The sequence below is a fragment of the Polyodon spathula genome, chromosome 31 (genome assembly GCF_017654505.1).
Source record: "Polyodon spathula isolate WHYD16114869_AA chromosome 31, ASM1765450v1, whole genome shotgun sequence".
In the NCBI taxonomy this organism is placed as follows: Eukaryota; Metazoa; Chordata; class Actinopteri; order Acipenseriformes; family Polyodontidae; genus Polyodon; species Polyodon spathula.
In genome coordinates this window covers 3,273,050-3,292,562 of record NC_054564.1, presented here as the reverse complement: position 1 = coordinate 3,292,562, position 19,513 = coordinate 3,273,050, and the positions used below count along the sequence as shown (strand labels likewise).

Sequence of the window (19,513 nt, the reverse complement as noted above, 5' to 3'; positions counted from 1 at the left end):
AGGGGCTAATGCATTTCAGACTAATATAGCGAAAAAAAGAAACCTGATTTAAATGAACTCCTTCACTCCGCAAGTGATGCAAACTGTATCTTAATTCTGTAGGTAGCGTTTTATATTTTTCGCCGTCCTGTGTGCACTGCAATTTGGGGGTGGGGGGGACAACAAAAACTGTCCTTTAGACGAATATCATTTAAAAGTGGTTAACTTTCATGTCTACTTTACATGTTTACAATGTTTTAATCAGCCTATCTGTCAGTGCGTCTGTACCGGCCATTCTGTGACCTGTACTGTAGAGTAGGAGGTGGAAGAAAGTCAGTGTTGCATTGCTATTTTGATTTAGGTTGCTAAAATCTAGTTTTCAGCATTGGAGGTCAAATACCAAAAATGGACGACGAAGCAAAAAAAAAAAAAAAGCAAAGTATATTTCAGCTAAGGATGGTGTCAAGACATTTCCCAAAGAAACTTTACATACAGATTGAGATAAATTGTTTTACATCTTGTAATTTAACTGGAGAAATTACGATCGATCGCTATTTAGCTTCAGAATCACACATCAAACGAGAGGCTACTACAGAGGCTGCTAAACAGAATGTCAAACAAACAACAGCTTTCAGAAAACAAACGTGAACGTCAGAGCAGACAAAAGTATTTCTCTTGGCCAAGTTAAATCAATACTGCAGGTAGGATCCAGCACAGCCACCTCACTTCAAACAGCTGCTGCTTACTTTTTTAACGCTGTTAGATTTATAGACCCAAACAGGCAAGTGTTAAATTCTTGACTCGGTACAATGTATGGGCAAGTCTTCACACCACAGAGACAGAGAATGTCGTAAGGTAATGCACTCACACGACAAATATGTTATTCAACCAATTAATTAATAATGAAAAAACACATAAAAGCATTGCAAGTAAAGATAACAGTCGTGTCGCTCCAGCTCCAGTACAGAACAAGTGATTGATTTCACTGTGTAAGTAGGAAGACCCAGCTGCCTGCTCAACTCAATAATATGGTTATTTAAAAATGTAAAGGTAGTTAAAACACTGAACTGATTAAACTGCTAACACTGGACATTCAAACTCCAGAGAGTAAACTTACCTAGTAAATACTACAAATTTTTAAAAGAAGCAACATCACACAATGACAATCTGAGTGTTTTGGGGTTTTTTTAGCCCACAGACTGCAGTCACCACCGCCTTGCTATTGAAATATGCAAGTCAGCCATATGTGCGCTCAAATTAAAGGTTATGCTTCTGAGCAACAAAAGCAATTAAAATAAAGAAATTGTCAACAAAAGTCATGCATTTCTTCAAACAAATGCTCACTCGCTGCCTGCATCCAGCTGGATTCATAGAGTTAACCTCCCCCAACAGAATGGAATGTACACCAGTACGGCTGTGGTTTTATTTTAAAGGATTCAGCATTGTTGATTTGATTTCTAAGTCACAAAGTACTACAATGTGGTAAAAATGTGTTGTCCGCCATTGCAGGATTTTTCTCACGTACCCCCTGATGAGAGCTTGCGTACCCCAGTTTGAAAATCAGTTCTATAAAGAAACCTGATTGTTGCCGAATAGTTGCATACAACTCTCTCACAGTTTTTCTAAAACAGATCTTGTAGATAGCATGGCACGTGAATTGACTTGCATTACAAGCTAGGGAAATTTCTCATTTTCAGTATCTGTTTCACACAGATGTCTTTTCTTGCAGCTCGGAGGAGTTCCCACCACTTCTCAAGTGCTGAAGAAGAAGATGCTGCTCTGATATACAACTACTCTCCGCTATACGTAGGAAATATCTCCGGTTACATGCAGATCTACTTCTTCTAGGGTTCCTGGAAGCAGTGACACCCAATTACCCTCCAACTCCAACAGGACCTGAAAGTGTTGCATAGTGTGTGTCTAATATGACAAGCCCAATACTTACTGTTCCTGCCTTGTGTGCACTGTGCAGGTTTCTGTGGTATTAAAAAACATTTTTTAAATTAGACACTGGATGTAAAAGGATGAGATTAAGTAAAGCATTTATTTAGCTCACAGCTTTCTTGAAAAATTGAATTTATATATATTGTAACAGAGCCAGAGCAGGGAGGTGGGTTAAAAGCCTCCCGGCCAAGCTGATTGTTTTTGTTTAATTAATTGTATTGTTTAATTGTACCATTTATTTGTTAATTGTTTTATTGTTGCAGCATTGGCTCATTATTGTAAATTAGAGCCAACAGGCAATATTTAAGGAGAGCAGTCTGCTCGAGGCTGCTGCTGTGTGAAGAGTGAGACTGGATGTGTTATATGTGAGGGGGGGTGTACTGTGTAGCTTAAACCTACGTTTGATTTACATACGTTTGTGTAAAAGTGTTTAGATGTTGTGTATGTCAGGTCAAAATCTTAGCTGTCTTGCAAATTAGTCAGGGACCTGCTTATGTTTAGTAAGTGCTCATAAGAGCTAGGTTTTTGTTTGTTTACTTTTGTTTTATATAATAAAAGTGCGCATAAAGCGCTGAAAATCAAGTTGAAATCTCTTGGTCATGTTTCTATAGGGGCACGAACCTGAAATAAGGGGCCTGAATAAGTCCAGTCCTTATATAAGGGGGGGGGAAGTCCTATATATATATATATATATATATATATATATATAAAACAGCACACCATTTTAATTTGTACAGCGGGGGGTAACTGCTTCTCATCTTCAGTCTCCAGTTAATTTCATGAGTCTTCCTCTTGTTTCTCACTGCATTGAAATAATCTTTTTCCAACAATAACATAGCAGGCTTGTTGCTAGGGAACTGACTTCACTGTCTTGTGGCTTTTGCTAGTGCATTGCTGCCACACGTGAACACCTCGTTGGCTAAAATTAAAACCGCTTCAGCAAGTAGATAATTAATTTGCTTTGTGTTATTGTACAATACGTGTGTATATGATAACAGTATGATATTAATGTTTGTTTTTAATTGTTTTGTGTTTTATTGTTTGTGATGCGCAGTACGAAAGTCCCTATATATATTACAACTAAGGCATACTCAATTATACAGTAAAAATGGGGTGCCAACTCCAGCACTGCGATATATCTGATATAACTGCGATATAACTGCCCGGAGCCACCACCTGACTACCCAGCACCACCGCCTGACTGCATAGAACCACCACCTGACTACCCAGCACCACTGCCTGACTGCACAGAACCGCCACCTGACTGCCCAGCGCTGCCGCCTGACTGCACAGAGCCGCCGCCTGACTACCCAACACTGCCGCCGCACTGCAGAGAGTCGCAGCCTGACTGCACAGAGCCGCCGCCTGACTGCACCGAGTCACCTCCTGACTGCACAGAGCCGCCGCCTGACTGCACAGAGCCGCCTCCTGACTGCACAGAGCCGCCGCCTGACTGCACAGAGCCGCCGCCTGACTGCACAGAGCCGCCGCCTGACTACCCAGCACTGCTGCCTGACTGCACAGAGCCGCCTCCTGACTGCACAGAGCCGCCTCCTGACTGCACAGAGCCGCCTCCTGACTGCACAGAGCCGCCTCCTGACTGCACAGAGCCGCCTCCTGACTGCACAGAGCCGCCTCCTGACTGCACAGAGCCGCCTCCTGACTGCACAGAGCCGCCTCCTGACTGCACAGAGCCGCCTCCTGACTGCACAGAGCCGCCTCCTGACTGCACAGAGCCGCCTCCTGACTGCACAGAGCCGCCTCCTGACTGCACAGAGCCGCCTCCTGACTGCACAGAGCCGCCTCCTGACTGCACAGAGCCGCCTCCTGACTGCACAGAGCCGCCTCCTGACTGCCCAGAGCCGCCTCCTGACTGCACAGAGCCGCCGCCTGACTGCACAGAGCCGCCTCCTGACTGCCCAGAGCCGCCGCCTGACTGCACAGAGCCGCCTCCTGACTGCACAGAGCCGCCTCCTGACTGCACAGAGCCGCCTCCTGACTGCACAGAGCCGCCTCCTGACTGCACAGAGCCGCCTCCTGACTGCACAGAGCCGCCTCCTGACTGCACAGAGCCGCCTCCTGACTACCCAACACTGCCGCCTGACTGCACAGAGCCGCCGCCTGACTGCACAGAGCCGCCTCCTGACTGCACAGAGCCGCCTCCTGACTGCACAGAGCCGCCTCCTGACTGCACAGAGCCGCCTCCTGACTGCCCAGAGCCGCCGCCTGACTGCACAGAGCCGCCCCCTGACTGCACAGCCGCCTCCTGACAGAGCCGCCTCCTGACTGCACAGAGCCGCCGCCTGACTGCACAGAGCCGCCTCCTGACTACCCAACACTGCCGCCTGACTGCACAGAGCCGCCTCCTGACTGCACAGAGCCGCCTCCTGACTGCACAGAGCCGCCTCTGACTACCCAACACTGCCGCCTGCACAGAGCCGCCTCCTGACTGCACAGAGCCGCCTCCTGACTGCACAGAGCTGCCGCCTGACTGCACAGAGCCGCCTCCTGACTGCACAGAGCCGCCGCCTGACTGCACAGAGCCGCCGCCTGACTGCACAGAGCCGCCTCCTGACTGCACAGAGCCGCCTCCTGACTGCACAGAGCCGCCTCCTGACTACCCAACACTGCCGCCTGACTGCACAGAGCCGCCTCCTGACTGCACAGAGCCGCCTCCTGACTGCACAGAGCCGCCTCCTGACTGCACAGAGCCGCCTCCTGACTGCACAGAGCCGCCTCCTGACTGCACAGCGCCGCCGCCTGACTGCACAGAGCCGCCTCCTGACTGCACAGAGCCGCCTCCTGACTGCACAGAGCCGCCTCCTGACTGCACAGAGCCGCCGCCTGACTACCCAACACTGCCGCCTGACTGCACAGAGCCGCCTCCTGACTGCACAGAGCCGCCTCCTGACTACCCAACACCGCCGCCTGACTGCACAGAGCCGCCTCCTGAAGCCGTCTCTGTACATACTGACGTATCTTGGCGAGGACTGAGCGGCCTATTGTGACTGGTTGGGACGACTGACTGACTGTGTCTCTGGCGGGTACTGATTCCCGTGGCTCGCGAGACTGATGTTGGACGGCGCTGACCACTAAAACGCCGCCTGTCTGTATGGTGGGGAGGACTGATGGTTGGACGGGCGGACTGACGTGTCTCGGCGGAGGACTTGACGGTAGTCTCGGCGGTGAGGACTGACGTAATCTTGGCGGGTACCCAATGGTCTGCGCCTGACTGTCTCAGCTTGGCCCTCCTCGGCGTAGGACTGATTGGATTGTGACGGAGGACTGCTGTGTCTCGGCGTAGGGACTGGACGTGTCTCGTAGGCGGACTGATGGGTTGTGAACTGCGAGACTGACGTGTCGGTTCGGCGGATGAGGACTGATCGTGTCTACTGCCAGTGCCGTGTCGGCGTCGGCGGACTATGGATGTGACGGCCGGACTTACGCCGCCTCCTGTCTCGGCCGGAGGACTGACTGATGGGTGTGACTGTGGACTGAGTGGTTTGACAATGGCGGACTCTGCCGCCTGACTGCACAGAGCCGCCGCCTGACTGCACAGAGCCGCCTCCTGACTGCACAGAGCCGCCTCCTGACTACCCAGCACTGCCGCCTGACTGCACAGAGCCGCCTCCTGACTGCACAACACCGCCGCCTGACTGCACAGAGCCGCCTCCTGACTGCACAGAGCCGCCTCCTGACTGCACAGAGCCGCCTCCTGACTGCACAGAGCCGCCTCCTGACTGCACAGAGCCGCCTCCTGACTGCACAGAGCCGCCTCCTGACTGCACAGAGCCGCCGCCTGACTACACAGAGCCGCCTCCTGACTGCACAGAGCCGCCTCCTGACTACCCAACACCGCCGCCTGACTGCACAGAGCCGCCTCCTGACTGCACAGAGCCGCCTCCTGACTACCCAACACTGCCGCCTGACTGCACAGAGCCGCCTCCTGACTGCACAGAGCCGCCTCCTGACTGCACAGAGCCGCCTCCTGACTGCACAGAGCCGCCTCCTGACTGCACAGAGCCGCCTCCTGACTGCACAGAGCCGCCGCCTGACTGCACAGAGCCTGCCGCCTGACTGCACAGAGCCGCCTCCTGACTGCACAGAGCCGCCTCCTGACTACCCAACACTGCCGCCTGACTGCACAGAGCCGCCTCCTGACTGCACAGAGCCGCCGCCTGACTACCCAACACTGCCGCCTGACTGCACAGAGCCGCCTCCTGACTGCACAGAGCTGCCTCCTGACTGCACAGAGCCGCCTCCTGACTGCACAGAGCCGCCTCCTGACTGCACAGAGCCGCCTCCTGACTGCACAGAGCCGCCTCCTGACTACCCAACACTGCCGCCTGACTGCACAGAGCCGCCTCCTGACTGCACAGAGCCGCCTCCTGACTGCACAGAGCCGCCTCCTGACTGCACAGAACCGCCACCTGACACTGCCAACTGACTGCACTGCCGCCTCCTGACTGCACAGAGCCGCCTCCTGACTGCACAGAGCCGCCTCCTGACTGCACAGAGCCGCCTCCTGACTGCACAGAGCCGCCGCCTGACTGCACAGAGCAGCCTCCTGACTGCACAGAGCCGCCTCCTGACTGCACAGAGCCGCCGCCTGACTGCACAGAGCCGCCCCCTGACTGCACAGAGCCGCCTCCTGACTACCCAACACCGCCGCCTGACTGCACAGAGCCGCCTCCTGACTGCACAGAGCCGCCGCCTGACTGCACAGAGCCGCCACCTGACTGCACAGAGCCGCCTCCTGACTGCACAGAGCCGCCTCCTGACTGCACAGAGCCGCCTCCTGACTGCACAGAGCCGCCTCCTGACTGCACAGAGCAGCCTCCTGACTGCACAGAGCCGCCTCCTGACTGCACAGAGCTGCCTCCTGACTGCACAGAGCCGCCTCCTGACTGCACAGAGCAGCCTCCTGACTGCACAGAGCCGCCTCCTGACTGCACAGAGCCGCCTCCTGACTACCCAACGCCGCCACCTGACTGCACAGAGCCGCCTCCTGACTGCACAGAGCCGCCTCCTGACTGCACAGAGCCGCCTCCTGACTGCACAGAGCCGCCTCCTGACTGCACAGAGCCGCCTCCTGACTGCACAGAGCCGCCTCCTGACTACCCAACACCGCCGCCTGACTGCACAGAGCCGCCCCCTGACTGCACAGAGCCGCCTCCTGACTACCCAACACCGCCGCCTGACTGCACAGAGCCGCCCCCTGACTGCACAGAGCCGCCTCCTGACTGCACAGAGCCGCCACCTGCCGCCTGACTGCACAGAGCCGCCTCCTGACTGCACAGAGCCGCCTCCTGACTACCCAACACTGCTGCCTGACTGCACAGAGCCGCCCCCTGACTGCACAGAGCCGCCTCCTGACTGCACAACACCGCCGCCTGACTGCACAGAGCCGCCTCCTGACTGCACAGAGCCGCCGCCTGACTACCCAACACTGCCGCCTGACTGCACAGAGCCGCCCCCTGACTGCACAGAGCCGCCTCCTGACTACCCAACACCGCCGCCTAACTAAACGGTGTCTCGGCGAAGGATGCCGTGTCTCGGTGGAGGACTGACGGTGTCTCGGCGAGGCCTACGTATTTGGCGGATGGACTGCACAGAGCCGCCTCCTGACTACCCAACACCGCCGCCTGACTGCACAGAGCCGCCTCCTGACTGCACAGAGCCGCCTCCTGACTGCACAGAGCCGCCTCCTGACTGCACAGAGCCGCCTCCTGACTGCACAGAGCCGCCTCCTGACTACCCAACACCGCCGCCTGACTGCACAGAGCCGCCCCCTGACTGCACAGAGCCGCCTCCTGACTACCCAACACTGCCGCCTGACTACACAGAGCCGCCTCTGCTACATGACAACACTCGGCCCTGGCCTGACCTGCTCTTCGGAGATCCTGACTGGTTGTCTCGGTGGCGGACTTATGGGACTGACCGCCTGACTAACGTAACACGGGCGCTGGGACTCCCATGTCTCGGCGCCTCCTGAATGTTACAGGACTATGGGTTGCCTCGCTGAACTGATGTGTCCCAGGACCTGCTGTCTCGGTCCTGACTGAGGCAAGGTGACCTGCCTGACGTGTCTCGCGGAGGCTGCCACCGCCTGACAAGGACCCAACCGTTGTTGTGCCTGGCTGCGATCTGATGTGCCGTCGTCCGGACTGACCACACTCGGTGCTGACTGATGGGAGCCCCGCGAGCTTGACGTGCCAGAGCCGCGGGACTATACCCAACCCTGATCGGCTGACTGACGTGTCGAGCCGCGTCGGAACTGCACGGGTAGTCTCCTCTGGAGGACTATCTGAGATCCGCCGGCTGACTAGAGCAACACGGCCCGAGAGGACTGCACAGATCCTTCTCCTGATTGCTGACCCCTCGTCGGCGACTAAGGGACTGACGGGTTTGTTGTGCACATAGCCGACTCCTGACTGCCTAGAACCGCTCCGTGACTGTACCCAACGGATGCGCTTAGTCTGGGTCAGTGCCACCTCCTGACTGTCTAGCGCGGAGTCCTTACGTGCATAGAACGGAGTCTGAATACGGTTGTGTACTGCCCGAGCCTGACTGCACAGAGCCGCCTCCTGACTGCACAGAGCAGCCTCCTGACTGCACAGAGCCGCCTCCTGACTACCCAACACTGCCGCCTGACTGCACAGAGCCGCCTCCTGACTGCACAGAGCCGCCTCCTGACTACCCAACACCGCCGCCTGACTGCACAGAGCCGCCTCCTGACTGCACAGAGCCGCCTCCTGACTGCACAGAGCAGCCTCCTGACTGCACAGAGCCGCCTCCTGACTGCACAGAGCCGCCTCCTGACTGCACAGAGCCGCCTCCTGACTACCCAACACTGCTGCATGACTGCACAGAGCCGCCTCCTGACTGCACAGAGCCGCCTCCTGACTGCACAGAGCCGCCTCCTGACTGCCCAGAGCCTCCCCTGACTACCCAACACCGTTGCCTGACTGTAGGTATTGCCGCCCCCTGACTGCACAGAGAAAGCGAAGACTGACTTGTCTGGGCGAGAGGACTGATGGGTTGTGACGGGTGGCTGATTTGTCTCGGCGAGTACTGACCCAACACTAGCGTCACGTGTGACTACTACATGGTGTTGTGACAGCCCCTGACTGCACAGAGCCGCCGCCTGACTGCCCAACACTGCTGCCTGACTACACAGAGCCGCCTCCTGACTGCACAGAGCAGCCTCCTGACTGCACAGAGCCGCCTCCTGACTACACAGAGCAGCCGCCTGACTGCACAGAGCCGCCGCCTGACTGCACAGAGCAGCCCCCTGACTGCACAGAGCCGCCTCCTGAAACAGGTGCCGCCTGACTGCACAGAGCCGCCTCCTGACTACCCAAGACTGCCGCCTGACTGCACAGAGCCGCCTCCTGACTGCACAGAGCCGCCACCTGACTACCCAACACCACTGCCTGACTGCACAGAGCCGCCTCCTGACTGCACAGAGCCGCCTCCTGACTACCCAACATGCCTCCTGACTGCACAGAGCAGCCTCCTGACTGCACAGAGCCGCCTCCTGACTGCACAGAGCCTGCCGCCTGCACTACACAGAGCCGCCTCCTGACTGCACAGAGCCGCCGCATGACTACCCAACACTGCCGCCTGACTGCACAGAGCAGCCTCCTGACTGCACAGAGCCGCCTCCTGACTGCACAGAGCCGCCTCCTGACTGCACAGAGCCGCCTCCTGGCTGCACAGAGCCGCTGCCTGACTACCCAACACTGCCGCCTGACTGCACAGAGCCGCCTCCTGACTGCACAGAGCCGCCGCCTGACTACCCAACACTGCCGCCTGACTGCACAGAGCCGCCTCCTGACTGCACAGAGCCGCCTCCTGACTGCACAGAGCCGCCTCCTGACTGCACAGAGCCGCTGCCTGACTACCCAACACTGCCGCCTGACTGCACAGAGCCGCCTCCTGACTGCACAGAGCCACCGCCTGAGGCTCCCACTCCCCGCTACATGTGCCAGAGGGTCCCGCGCCAACGCTGCTAAGCTGTCCGCTGAAAGCTCCAGAGGGTCCCACAACACCGCCAGTGTTGCTACTGTAGGTATTGCCCCTGCTGCGTGCACCACACCACCGCCACTCTTGGTAAAGGAGCCATGATGGGGCAAAATTCACTCAGGTTTTGGGAGTAGGCAGGGGGTTAAATGGGCAGCCCCTTACAGAAGCCCAGAGGGGTTAAACAGGTGCCCCTAACCGAAGACCCAGCCTGGCAGATGAGGACAAGGGTAGGGCAGTGTGTAACGATCTGTGCATTTGTGTTGTACTGTACCTGCTGTGTATGTGTGTTTACGTGCTATGTGTGTCTTATGTCATTCCCGTTGTTTGTAATTGTGTTCCCTTCCCCCTCTGTATTTCCTGTCGTTGTTTAACTCTGTCTCTGTTGCTGTGCATTCCCCTTTATTGAAACTTTAGCGTGTCTGGCCAGTAGTTCAAATCCAGACTGCAGAGAAAATAAAAAATATAATTCAAAAATAATTTAAAAAGCATTACAAATGGCACCCAACTAGTGGCACGACTCACATGGGATGTGTGGTTTCATTGCTGAGTTCAGATATATGCTGCTCTATGCTTCAGGACAAGCTTTCTCTAAAGCAGGGGAAATATGTAATGAGTGACCCCCACTGGCCAAATAGCCACATTGACCACAAAAATCCACAAAAACCACAGCGTGTCTGTCCTTAGTGTCGAGGATCAGCGGCTCAAATAAAGACAGCAGAAAAAAATAAATAAATACAAAGCATTACATTAGATTTCATTAAAAAAAAAAAAAAAAAGATTTTGAGCCCCGGCCCTGTTCAGTTCCTGTTTGGAAGCACAACAAAACAAACCACAATCCTTAGTACCGTACTAAAGCTGAGGACCAGCTGGTCCCCAATTTTGTTCCACTTGTTTTTTCGTTGCAATTGGTATTAAGTTAGTACACAGCTGGGGTGATCCTGAGATAGTACCGTACTAGCTGGTACGCAACTTAGTACTCAGCTCTGTACCCACTCTGCAAGTTCGTTGCAATTGATTAACTACTACTGCTGCTGTTGCTACTGCTGCTAATGCAATAAGGGATGCAGTGAAGTTAATTTATCTACGTACAGTACCGTACTTAAAACAACTTACAGAAATATGATTTTTTTTTACGTTACTTTATTTCCGAATTCACCTCAAATGCTGTAGCATTACAACTACCATCTCCTTGGTTATTTTATACATTGACTGCTGACCGTAACACACACACACTCACATGATCTCAGTATATATACACCTGTTCTGAAAGGTCCCAGAATCTGCAAGACCACTAAGCAAGGGGCACCACCAAGCAAGCGGCACCATGAAAACCAAGGAGCTCTCCAAACAGGTCAGGGACAAAGTTGTGGAGAAGTACAGATCAGGGTTGGGTTATAAAAAAATATCCGAAACTTTGAACATCCCACGAAGCACCATTAAAGCCATTATTAAAAAATGGAAAGAATATGGCACCACAACAAACCTGGCAAGAGAGGGCCGCCCACCAAAACTCACGGACCAGGCAAGGAGGGCATTAATCAGAGAGGCAACAAAGAGACCAAAGATAACCCTGAAGGAGCTGCAAAGCTCCACAGCGGAGATTGGAGTATCTGTCCATAGGACCACTTTAAGCCGTGCACTCCACAGAGCTGGGTTACGGAAGAGTGGCCAGAAAAAAAAAAGCAAACACATTGCTTAAAGAAAAAAATAAGCAAACATATGGAAGAAGGTACTCTGGTCAGATGAGACTAAAATTGAGCCTTTTGGCCATCAAGGAAAACCCAACACCTCTCATCACCCCGAGAATACCATCCCCACAGTGAAGCATGGTGGTGGCAGCATCATGCTGTGGGGATGTTTTTCATCGGCAGGGACTGGGAAACTGGTCAGAATTGAAGGAATTATGGATGGTGCTAAATACAGGGAAATTCTTGAGGGAAACCTGTTTCAGTCTTGCAGAGATTTGAGACTGGGACGGAGGTTCTCCTTCCAGCAGGACAATGACCCTAAGCATACTGCTAAAGCAACACTCGAGTGGTTTAAAGGGAAACATTTAAATGTCTTGGAATGGCCTAGTCAAAGTCCAGACCTCAATCCAATTGAGAATCTGTGGTATGACTTAAAGATTGCTGTACACCAACGGAACCCATCCAACTTGAAGGAGCTGGTGCAGTTTTGCCTTGAAGAATAGGCAAAAATCCCAGTGGTTAGATGTGCCAAGCTTATAGATACATACCCCAAGAGACTTGCAGTTGTAATTGCTGCAAAAGGTGGCTCTACAAAGTATTGACATTGAGGGGTGGGTGAATAGTTATGCACGCTCAAGTTTTCTGTTTTTTTGTCTTATTTCTTTTTTGTTTCACAATAAAAAATATTTTGCCTCTTCAAAGTGGTAGGCATGTTGTGTAAATCAAATGATACAAACCCCCAAAAAATCAATTTTAATTCCAGGTTGTAAGGCAACAAAATAGGAAAAATGCCAAAGGGGGTCAATACTTTCGCAAGCCACTGTATATATATATATATATATATATATATATATATACTGAACATATTGCATTGTTCTACTGATCATATTATGATATATCATACAATATATGGTTACTATTATAACATAGAGAAACACATAAAGAATCTGAAAATTCAAGATGACAACTGACATTTCAACTCGTTCAAACAATTTCTGAAAAAAAAAAAAAAAACAAACAAGGGGGGGGGGGGGGGGGCCCCCCTTCCCCCCCTGTTGAAGTCAAAAAAAAATGTTTTCTACTATTATAACAACTTTGACTTGCACAAACAAGGAAACACATCGAGTGAAATCGTTCACATATATATCAAGGTGTGGTTTCCGAATATAACACGTTATAAGAACATAAGTATCAGAAAGTTTACTAGAGGAGGCCATTCGGCCCATATGTACACACTCTCTGTGCAAAAGTCTTAGACATGTTGCATTTTTCTACTCTGTTGCATTATGAGCATCAACAATTTACTGAAAGCCTCCACTAGTTTGTTGTACTATTATAACAACTTTGACTTGCACAAACAAGGAAACACATCGAGTGAAATCGTTCACATCACTACTTAATTTTCAAGGTGTGGTTTCCGAAGCATAACAGCACTGCACGTGTATCATTTTTTTTTTTTTTTTTTTGTTCCTGGGTAGTAAGTGTTATTTCCTAATTGCTTATGCCTCAAAAGTATAGAAAATGGCTATTATTCCCCACAAACTTTGCTTTTGTGACCAGGACAGTGATATTTCAAAATATCACTATTTCCAATGGGAAAATGGGCAAATGCGTGTCTTTTCGTTCACATAGTCAGAAAAAAACAACATATGAATCCAAATTAACATGTATTTATACTAAAGTAATACAAAAATGACTGCAAAAGATTTATACTTTATGTGAACAAAAAGACACACATTTGCCCATTTTCCCATTGGAAATAGTGATATTTTGAAATATCACTGTCCTGGTCACAAAAGCAAAGTTTGTGGGGAATAATAGCCATTTTCTATACTTTTGCGGCATAAGCAATTAGGAAATAACACTTACTACCCAGGAACAAAAATTGTGTTACATAGTGTAATCAACAAGTAGAGAAACATCATCTGTAATTGACAAACCCAGGACTGGAAGACTCAAAAAGCTGTCTAACAAGGATGAGCGATACTTGAAGATAATATCCTTAAGGAATAGAAAGAAGACAAGCATTGAATTGAAAACAGAACTGGTAGAAGGCACAGGTGTTGTTGTCCATTAAATCAACAGTCCAAAGCACCTTTGACCATTGTTCCATAGTTCAACTTTTGTGTTCTTGTGCATATTTTAGCCTTTTAGTCTTGTTTCCCTTTCTTAACAGAGGTATTCTTACTGCAACACATCCTTTAAGTCCTGATTTCAAGAGCGACCTTCGTACTGTTGATTTGATGGTGGACACCGCTCAAGAGGACATTTACCAGGAGGCAGGCGATCCCTGCGGAGGTACCGCTCTCCTTCCCCTCGTAGGCGCAGGCGCTCCCACTCTGAGTCGCCAGAGAGACGCCAAAGCTCGGTTGAGCGTCGCTTCAAGGAGCTGGCTCAGACCGTGAGAGCCCAGCAGACCATGCTGGAGACCCTGTTGCAGTCTCTGGGTAGACTGCCCCCTACTACCAGGCAGCCCCAGTTTCCCCACTCCCGCTCTCCATCCCTGGCCCCGCCTAGACCCCCAAGCCCTGGTGAGCTGTTGTTTGTGGTATTGAAGTCGGAAGTGTCCGACCCCACCACTTCAGTTGGGCAGACCACAGCAGGGGTCGCCATACAGTATACTTCTCAAAGGGAGGCATTCCGAGCCCTGATGCAGCGTGCAACTGCTGCCACAGACTCCAGAACAGCGGAGACCCTGCTGCACAGCGCCGGAGCCCAAGAAGCTGGCCTGGGCACGTTCCCTCCCATCGGGGACACGGTCACGGTGCTGGTGCAAGGATCCACCTTCACCACAGGGGACAAAGACCCTACCTGCCCATTTAAGCCATGCAGGACTATTGACACCATGCTTAAAAAGGCATATGCATCAGCGGCATTGTCAACAAGAGTATCAAATGCAATGTCCATATTGGTGATCTACCAGTCGTAGCTAGCGGTGAGGCTGCAGGATCGGGCAATGGAGACAGAATATGGGGAGCTTCAGGCGGTGACGGGAATGATGACTGACCTGATGGAGGAGTTAGATCAGACGTCGGGGATTTCTCTAGCGGCGCTGGTGGCCACTCGCCAACATCTTTGGCTGACCCAACCCAAGGTCATAGAGACGGAGAAGGTTGCGTTGTTGGATGCCCCTATAACACTAGGGCAGGCGTTCGGAGCAAATTTTCACTCCTTCCTGCTTATCGCATCTGCCCTAGGTGGCCTTCCCAGCCTGCCGGTGGCAACTGGGCCTGAACGCCGCCCTCCACCCCAGACCAAACAAGCAGACAAATGAAGAGCTGCCCCTCAGGGGCTCTGGCTGCCACCTTCCCCCCCTCACAACCGGGCTGACCACTGGACATGACCAAGGCAAGGCTGCACCCAGGACTCAACAATGAGATACGGTTACGCTCTACAATTCTGCATAGGCCCGCCACCCTTCAAAAGGATGTGCTCTTTACCACCGTCGAACCAACGTGCAATATCCTCCTTCAAAAGGAGATCACCAATATTCAACAGAAGAACGCTGTGTGCTTGGTAAACCCAACCCTCAGTGGCTTCTTCTAGGTTCTTCCTGATGCCCAAGGGGGACGTCGGTTTTAGACCTATTCTGGACCTCAGGGTCCTCAACATGTTCCTCAAACACAGGAAGTTCAACATGTTGACCGCACAGCGTATCCTCCAGTCCGTCCAGCCGGGCGACTGGTTCACACCGTTTGACCTGCAAGATGCCTACTTCCATGTCCTGATCCGTCTCACGCACAGAAATATCTATGCTTCACCTTTCAAGGCAAAGCGTACGAATTCTGCATGCTGCCATTTGGCCTCTCGCTGGCAGCCCACACATTTTCCAAGTGCATGAATGCAGCACTGACTCCACTTAGGCTGCGGGGTGTTCGGATCTTGAACTACCTGGACGATTGGCTAGTTTGCGCGCGTCCAAAACACGTGCCGAGGCGCACACCAGACAGGTCATAGATTATGTGATGAAGTACTGTCTCAGTCCAAAGTGTTCCTAGGGATCAAATTGAAACTTGTGAGCATGTTTTCCTTACTGTCGGAAGGCAGGATTCAGTCATTGGAAGTCACACTCTCCCAATTCAGAGAGGATGTAAATAGACTCAAGTTGCACCCTGTCCGCGATCGATACTGGCTGGTGCGAGTGTCCAGACAAAGACATTGAAGTGGTGGCTCTGTCCTGGCAATCTGCACCTCGGATCTCCCTTCGACTCCCCTCACAGAAGGGAATTTGTTACTATGGACGCCACCGGCCTGGGCTGGGTAGAGGCCTGGAATGGGAGGGAAATAAGAGGTCAATGGAAGGGACATTGGCGGCAAGCGCATATAAATGCCCAAGAACTGCAAGCAGTAGCCCTGGCATTATCTCATTTTCGCCAGCAGTTAGCACACAAACACGTGCTAGTCCGGACAAACAACACGACAATGGTAGCCTACATAAACCTTCAAGGGCCTTCACGACGCAGTGCACAGACTCCTGTCCTGGATGCACAGAAACTTGCGTTCCTTCAGGGCGGTTCACCTCCCTGCTTTGGACAACAGAGCAGCAGATCTCCTGTCCAGAATAGCTCCAGACAGCTCGGAGTGGAGACTGCATCCTCTGGTTGTGAAACAGATTTGGGAGAGGTTTCTTATGGCACAAGTCGATCTCTTTGCCACAGCCGAGTCCACTCATTGCCCCCTATGGTTCTCTATGGAGAGAGACGGGGGCCCCCTGGGAGTAGATGCGTTAGCTCACCCCTGGCCACAGGGGCTCTTGTATGCGTTCCCTCCACTACCACTATTACCCCTGACACTAGAGAGCATCAGGGTGGAGAGAGCACAGGTTTTGCTGGTTGCACCCAGATGGCCGAGGCTCTCTTGGTTTGCTCTCCTCTCTAACATGTTGTTGGGCCAACCGTGGCAGCTCCTGCTCTGCAAGGACCTGCTGAGCCAAGCAGAGGAGTTGTTATGGTACCTGAACCCAGCCCAGCTCCAACTCTGGGTCTGGCCAATGAACGGAGCTGTTTGCCAGATGCAGTGGTAGAGACACTATAGTCTGTTAGGGCACCTAGCACTAGAGCCCAGTAGTCATATAAATGGAAAGTTTTCCGAGACTGGTGCATTGCTGAGGGTCACGATCCTGTGACCTGCCCTATTGAGACAGTTCTAACCTTCTTACAACACCTGTTTGATGCAGCAAAATATGCATCCACTCTGACGGTCTACTTGGCAGCAATATCGGTGTGCCATGATAAAATTGACTCTGTGTCCCCTGGGGCACACTTCCTGGCAGTGCAATTTCTTAAAGGGACTCAGAGGCTCTGTCCTCCAATGGAAAACATAGTACCTAAGTGGGATCTGGAGCTGGTGCTGGGGGTCCTTATGGGTCCCCCATTTGAGCCCATGGCCTCAGTAAAGATGCACCCTGTTTCCCTCAAAGTGACGTTTTTAGGAGCCTTTAAGTCTACCAGGAGAGCAAGTGAGCTTCATGCGCTGTCCATCGATGACACATGTATGGCTTTCACTGGAGACTAACGGGGAACATTAAGAACAAACTCAGCCTTTTTGCCAAAGGTGGTCTCATCATTCCATATTAACCAACCAGTGGTTTTGGAAGCTTTCAGACCTCCCCTGCATGAGTCAGAGGAGGACTGTAGACAGCACACGCTTTGTCCAGACCGGGCTCTGCGCTGTTACCTGGATAGGACAGCATCCTGGAGACAGTCCAACCAGCTGTTTGTCTGCTCTGGGTCCAGCTCTAGAAGACAAGCCCTGTCGAAGCACACTGGGTGTCAGATGCCATACACTTGGCATATGAACAGACGGACTCCCCATGCCGGGGGACATTACGGCCCATTCTACCAGAGGCCAAGCGACTTTGTGGGCTCTCTTTAATGGCGTCTCCTTGGATGAGCTTTGCAATGCTGCTATATGGACAGGTAGTCAGACACTTGCACGTTTTTACCACCTTGATGTTGTGTTGCAGGCGGCATGCCCTTAGGCATCATGTGGGCTCTAAGCCTATCGCTGTGGGGCTGTACTGTCGGTAATCTGGAGCCACGACAGCTTTGTACAGCTTCCCATTTGGTAATGGTTGTCATTCTACTTGAATGGAAACGTTAGGTTATTACCATAACCCTGGTTCCCTGAAAAGAATGACAACCATTACCCTTCTTGGTCGTGTCCCCAGCTGACCTTCGATTTCTAAAATGGCGATATGCTACTATGAGGATGACCCAATTCAGCAGGAGGTGGGAGGGACTTCCTCCTCACAGCAGGGCCCTGATAGGGCAGCTTTTTTTATATCTGTGCTCCGTGATTGACGGGTCAGAGAGGCTCTTCCCAATCGGTAATGGTTGTCATTCTTTTCAGGGAGCCAGGTTATGGTAATGACCTAACGTTCTGTTGTCAATAACGACAGTCTTAGACAAGAGAACTAAGGCTTAAAGTGCTGTACGAACACAATTGTTTTCATTGGAACTCGACGTGATCTTATCCTGTTGTTAATTGCTGTATATAAAAAGAATGACTAATTTGATTAGCATCAACGAGAGAGGCGGCAGACCGAAATTGGTTGGGGGGCGCGTCACTCATCTTGCAGTAGGCGTGTGCAAAATATGAGACTTGTGAGAGAAATTCAGCTGAAAGAGGCGAATTGATGAGATGTTGTGCGATTAACGAACAGCAGCTTTCGTGGGCGACAAGACGTTTACGAGAAATTGAGCTATATTGTTAATATTATCCAAAAATCGATTTGTAAGACGGTGGATTATTGCAAAATATAAAGCACACCATTTCTTCGTCACAATTTAACATTTAGTAAGCATTGCGTTGAGAGAGAGAGAGAGAGAGAGAGAGAGAGAGAGAGAGAGAGAGAGAGAGAGAGAGATTGCTTAAATCTACAAAATTGACCAGATTAAGAGTGGACTGTCAGAGCTATTACGGCACAGCTGTGGAAGTAGGAACAATAAGAGCTGTGGTGTTGTTTTCACGACGTGCAGGGGCTCTTTAAACAATTCATATTCTCCCGTTAAGAACTGCCCCTGGCTTATTGATGCACCCTTTCCAGTGGTGTAACGGTAAGTAGATTTCTTTCTTTTACTGCTTTTTCTATAATAGTTTTTGGGTTAATGCATTTATTTGTTCTGATGTGTAACTGCGTCAAATTCATTGTTTTGCCGGGGCGTGGGGAGAAGCATTCTAATGATACCGTTACCAGCTTGCTTGGGTGACTGACTGCACCTCAGTTTGTGACGTGTTAAACAGACATTAGCTTACACTTTGATATTGTGGTGATCAGGTGGAGACATTTTACATTTTACATTTTTAAAATAATAATAATAATAAAAAAACGACTTTTAGCCCGAGAGAGAGAGGGGGAAAAAAAACTGTATACAATAGGTATACATTGTCTAATGTATGTTCATTTTGTACTGCACTAAATCAATTAAGTCGTAAGTGTGAAAAGGTGAATTTACTTCATGCCTAAATACAAAAGTGAGGGAACAGGGGTTCTCAACCTTTTTGCTTTTGAGTTTTAAATTACCCGACGCTACCCAGATCTCTTTTTACTACCTGGGTTTCGATTTATTAATTTGAGAATTTAAAGAAAATGTAGAAAATATGACAATACAGTTGTAAGCGTGGGTCTTTGTCTGGTGTAATAAAGACAATGTTAAAACCAGGAATTTTGTCTGCCTTATTTGCCTTACAGACATCAAGCATGGGATGTAACAGAATTTTCTAACGTTGAATTCAGATAAAACAGAGGTTATGCTGGTGAGCTTAGAGAACCAACTAAAAGGAAATGTATGATTACGTGAACTCGATCTTTGCAGTCTCTCATCAAAACTTAAACTAGAAATTAAGAGTTTGGGGTCATCTTTGATCCTGAT

General features: G+C 51.1%; 2 protein-coding genes across 3 annotated transcripts in view; both read left to right on the top strand.

Annotated features, from left to right (window-relative positions):
* Nucleotides 1-2,192, top strand: part of LOC121302983 (gamma-glutamyl hydrolase) — a 30,469-nt gene extending 28,277 nt beyond the window's left edge. For both annotated transcript variants that reach the window (XM_041233360.1, XM_041233359.1), the window contains exon 9: nucleotides 1,709-2,192. In XM_041233360.1, coding sequence (XP_041089294.1) covers nucleotides 1,709-1,762 — 54 coding nt within the window. In that variant the 3' untranslated portion in view covers nucleotides 1,763-2,192. The remainder of the gene's footprint in view (nucleotides 1-1,708) is intronic.
* A 15,885-nt stretch (nucleotides 2,193-18,077) lies between these two features.
* The window catches only part of rnf122 (ring finger protein 122), a 241,334-nt gene continuing 239,898 nt past the window's right edge, over nucleotides 18,078-19,513 (top strand). Inside the window, exon 1 of the mRNA XM_041233491.1 lies at nucleotides 18,078-18,697. Within this exon, the coding sequence (XP_041089425.1) occupies nucleotides 18,673-18,697 (25 nt within the window). The 5' untranslated portion in view covers nucleotides 18,078-18,672. The remainder of the gene's footprint in view (nucleotides 18,698-19,513) is intronic.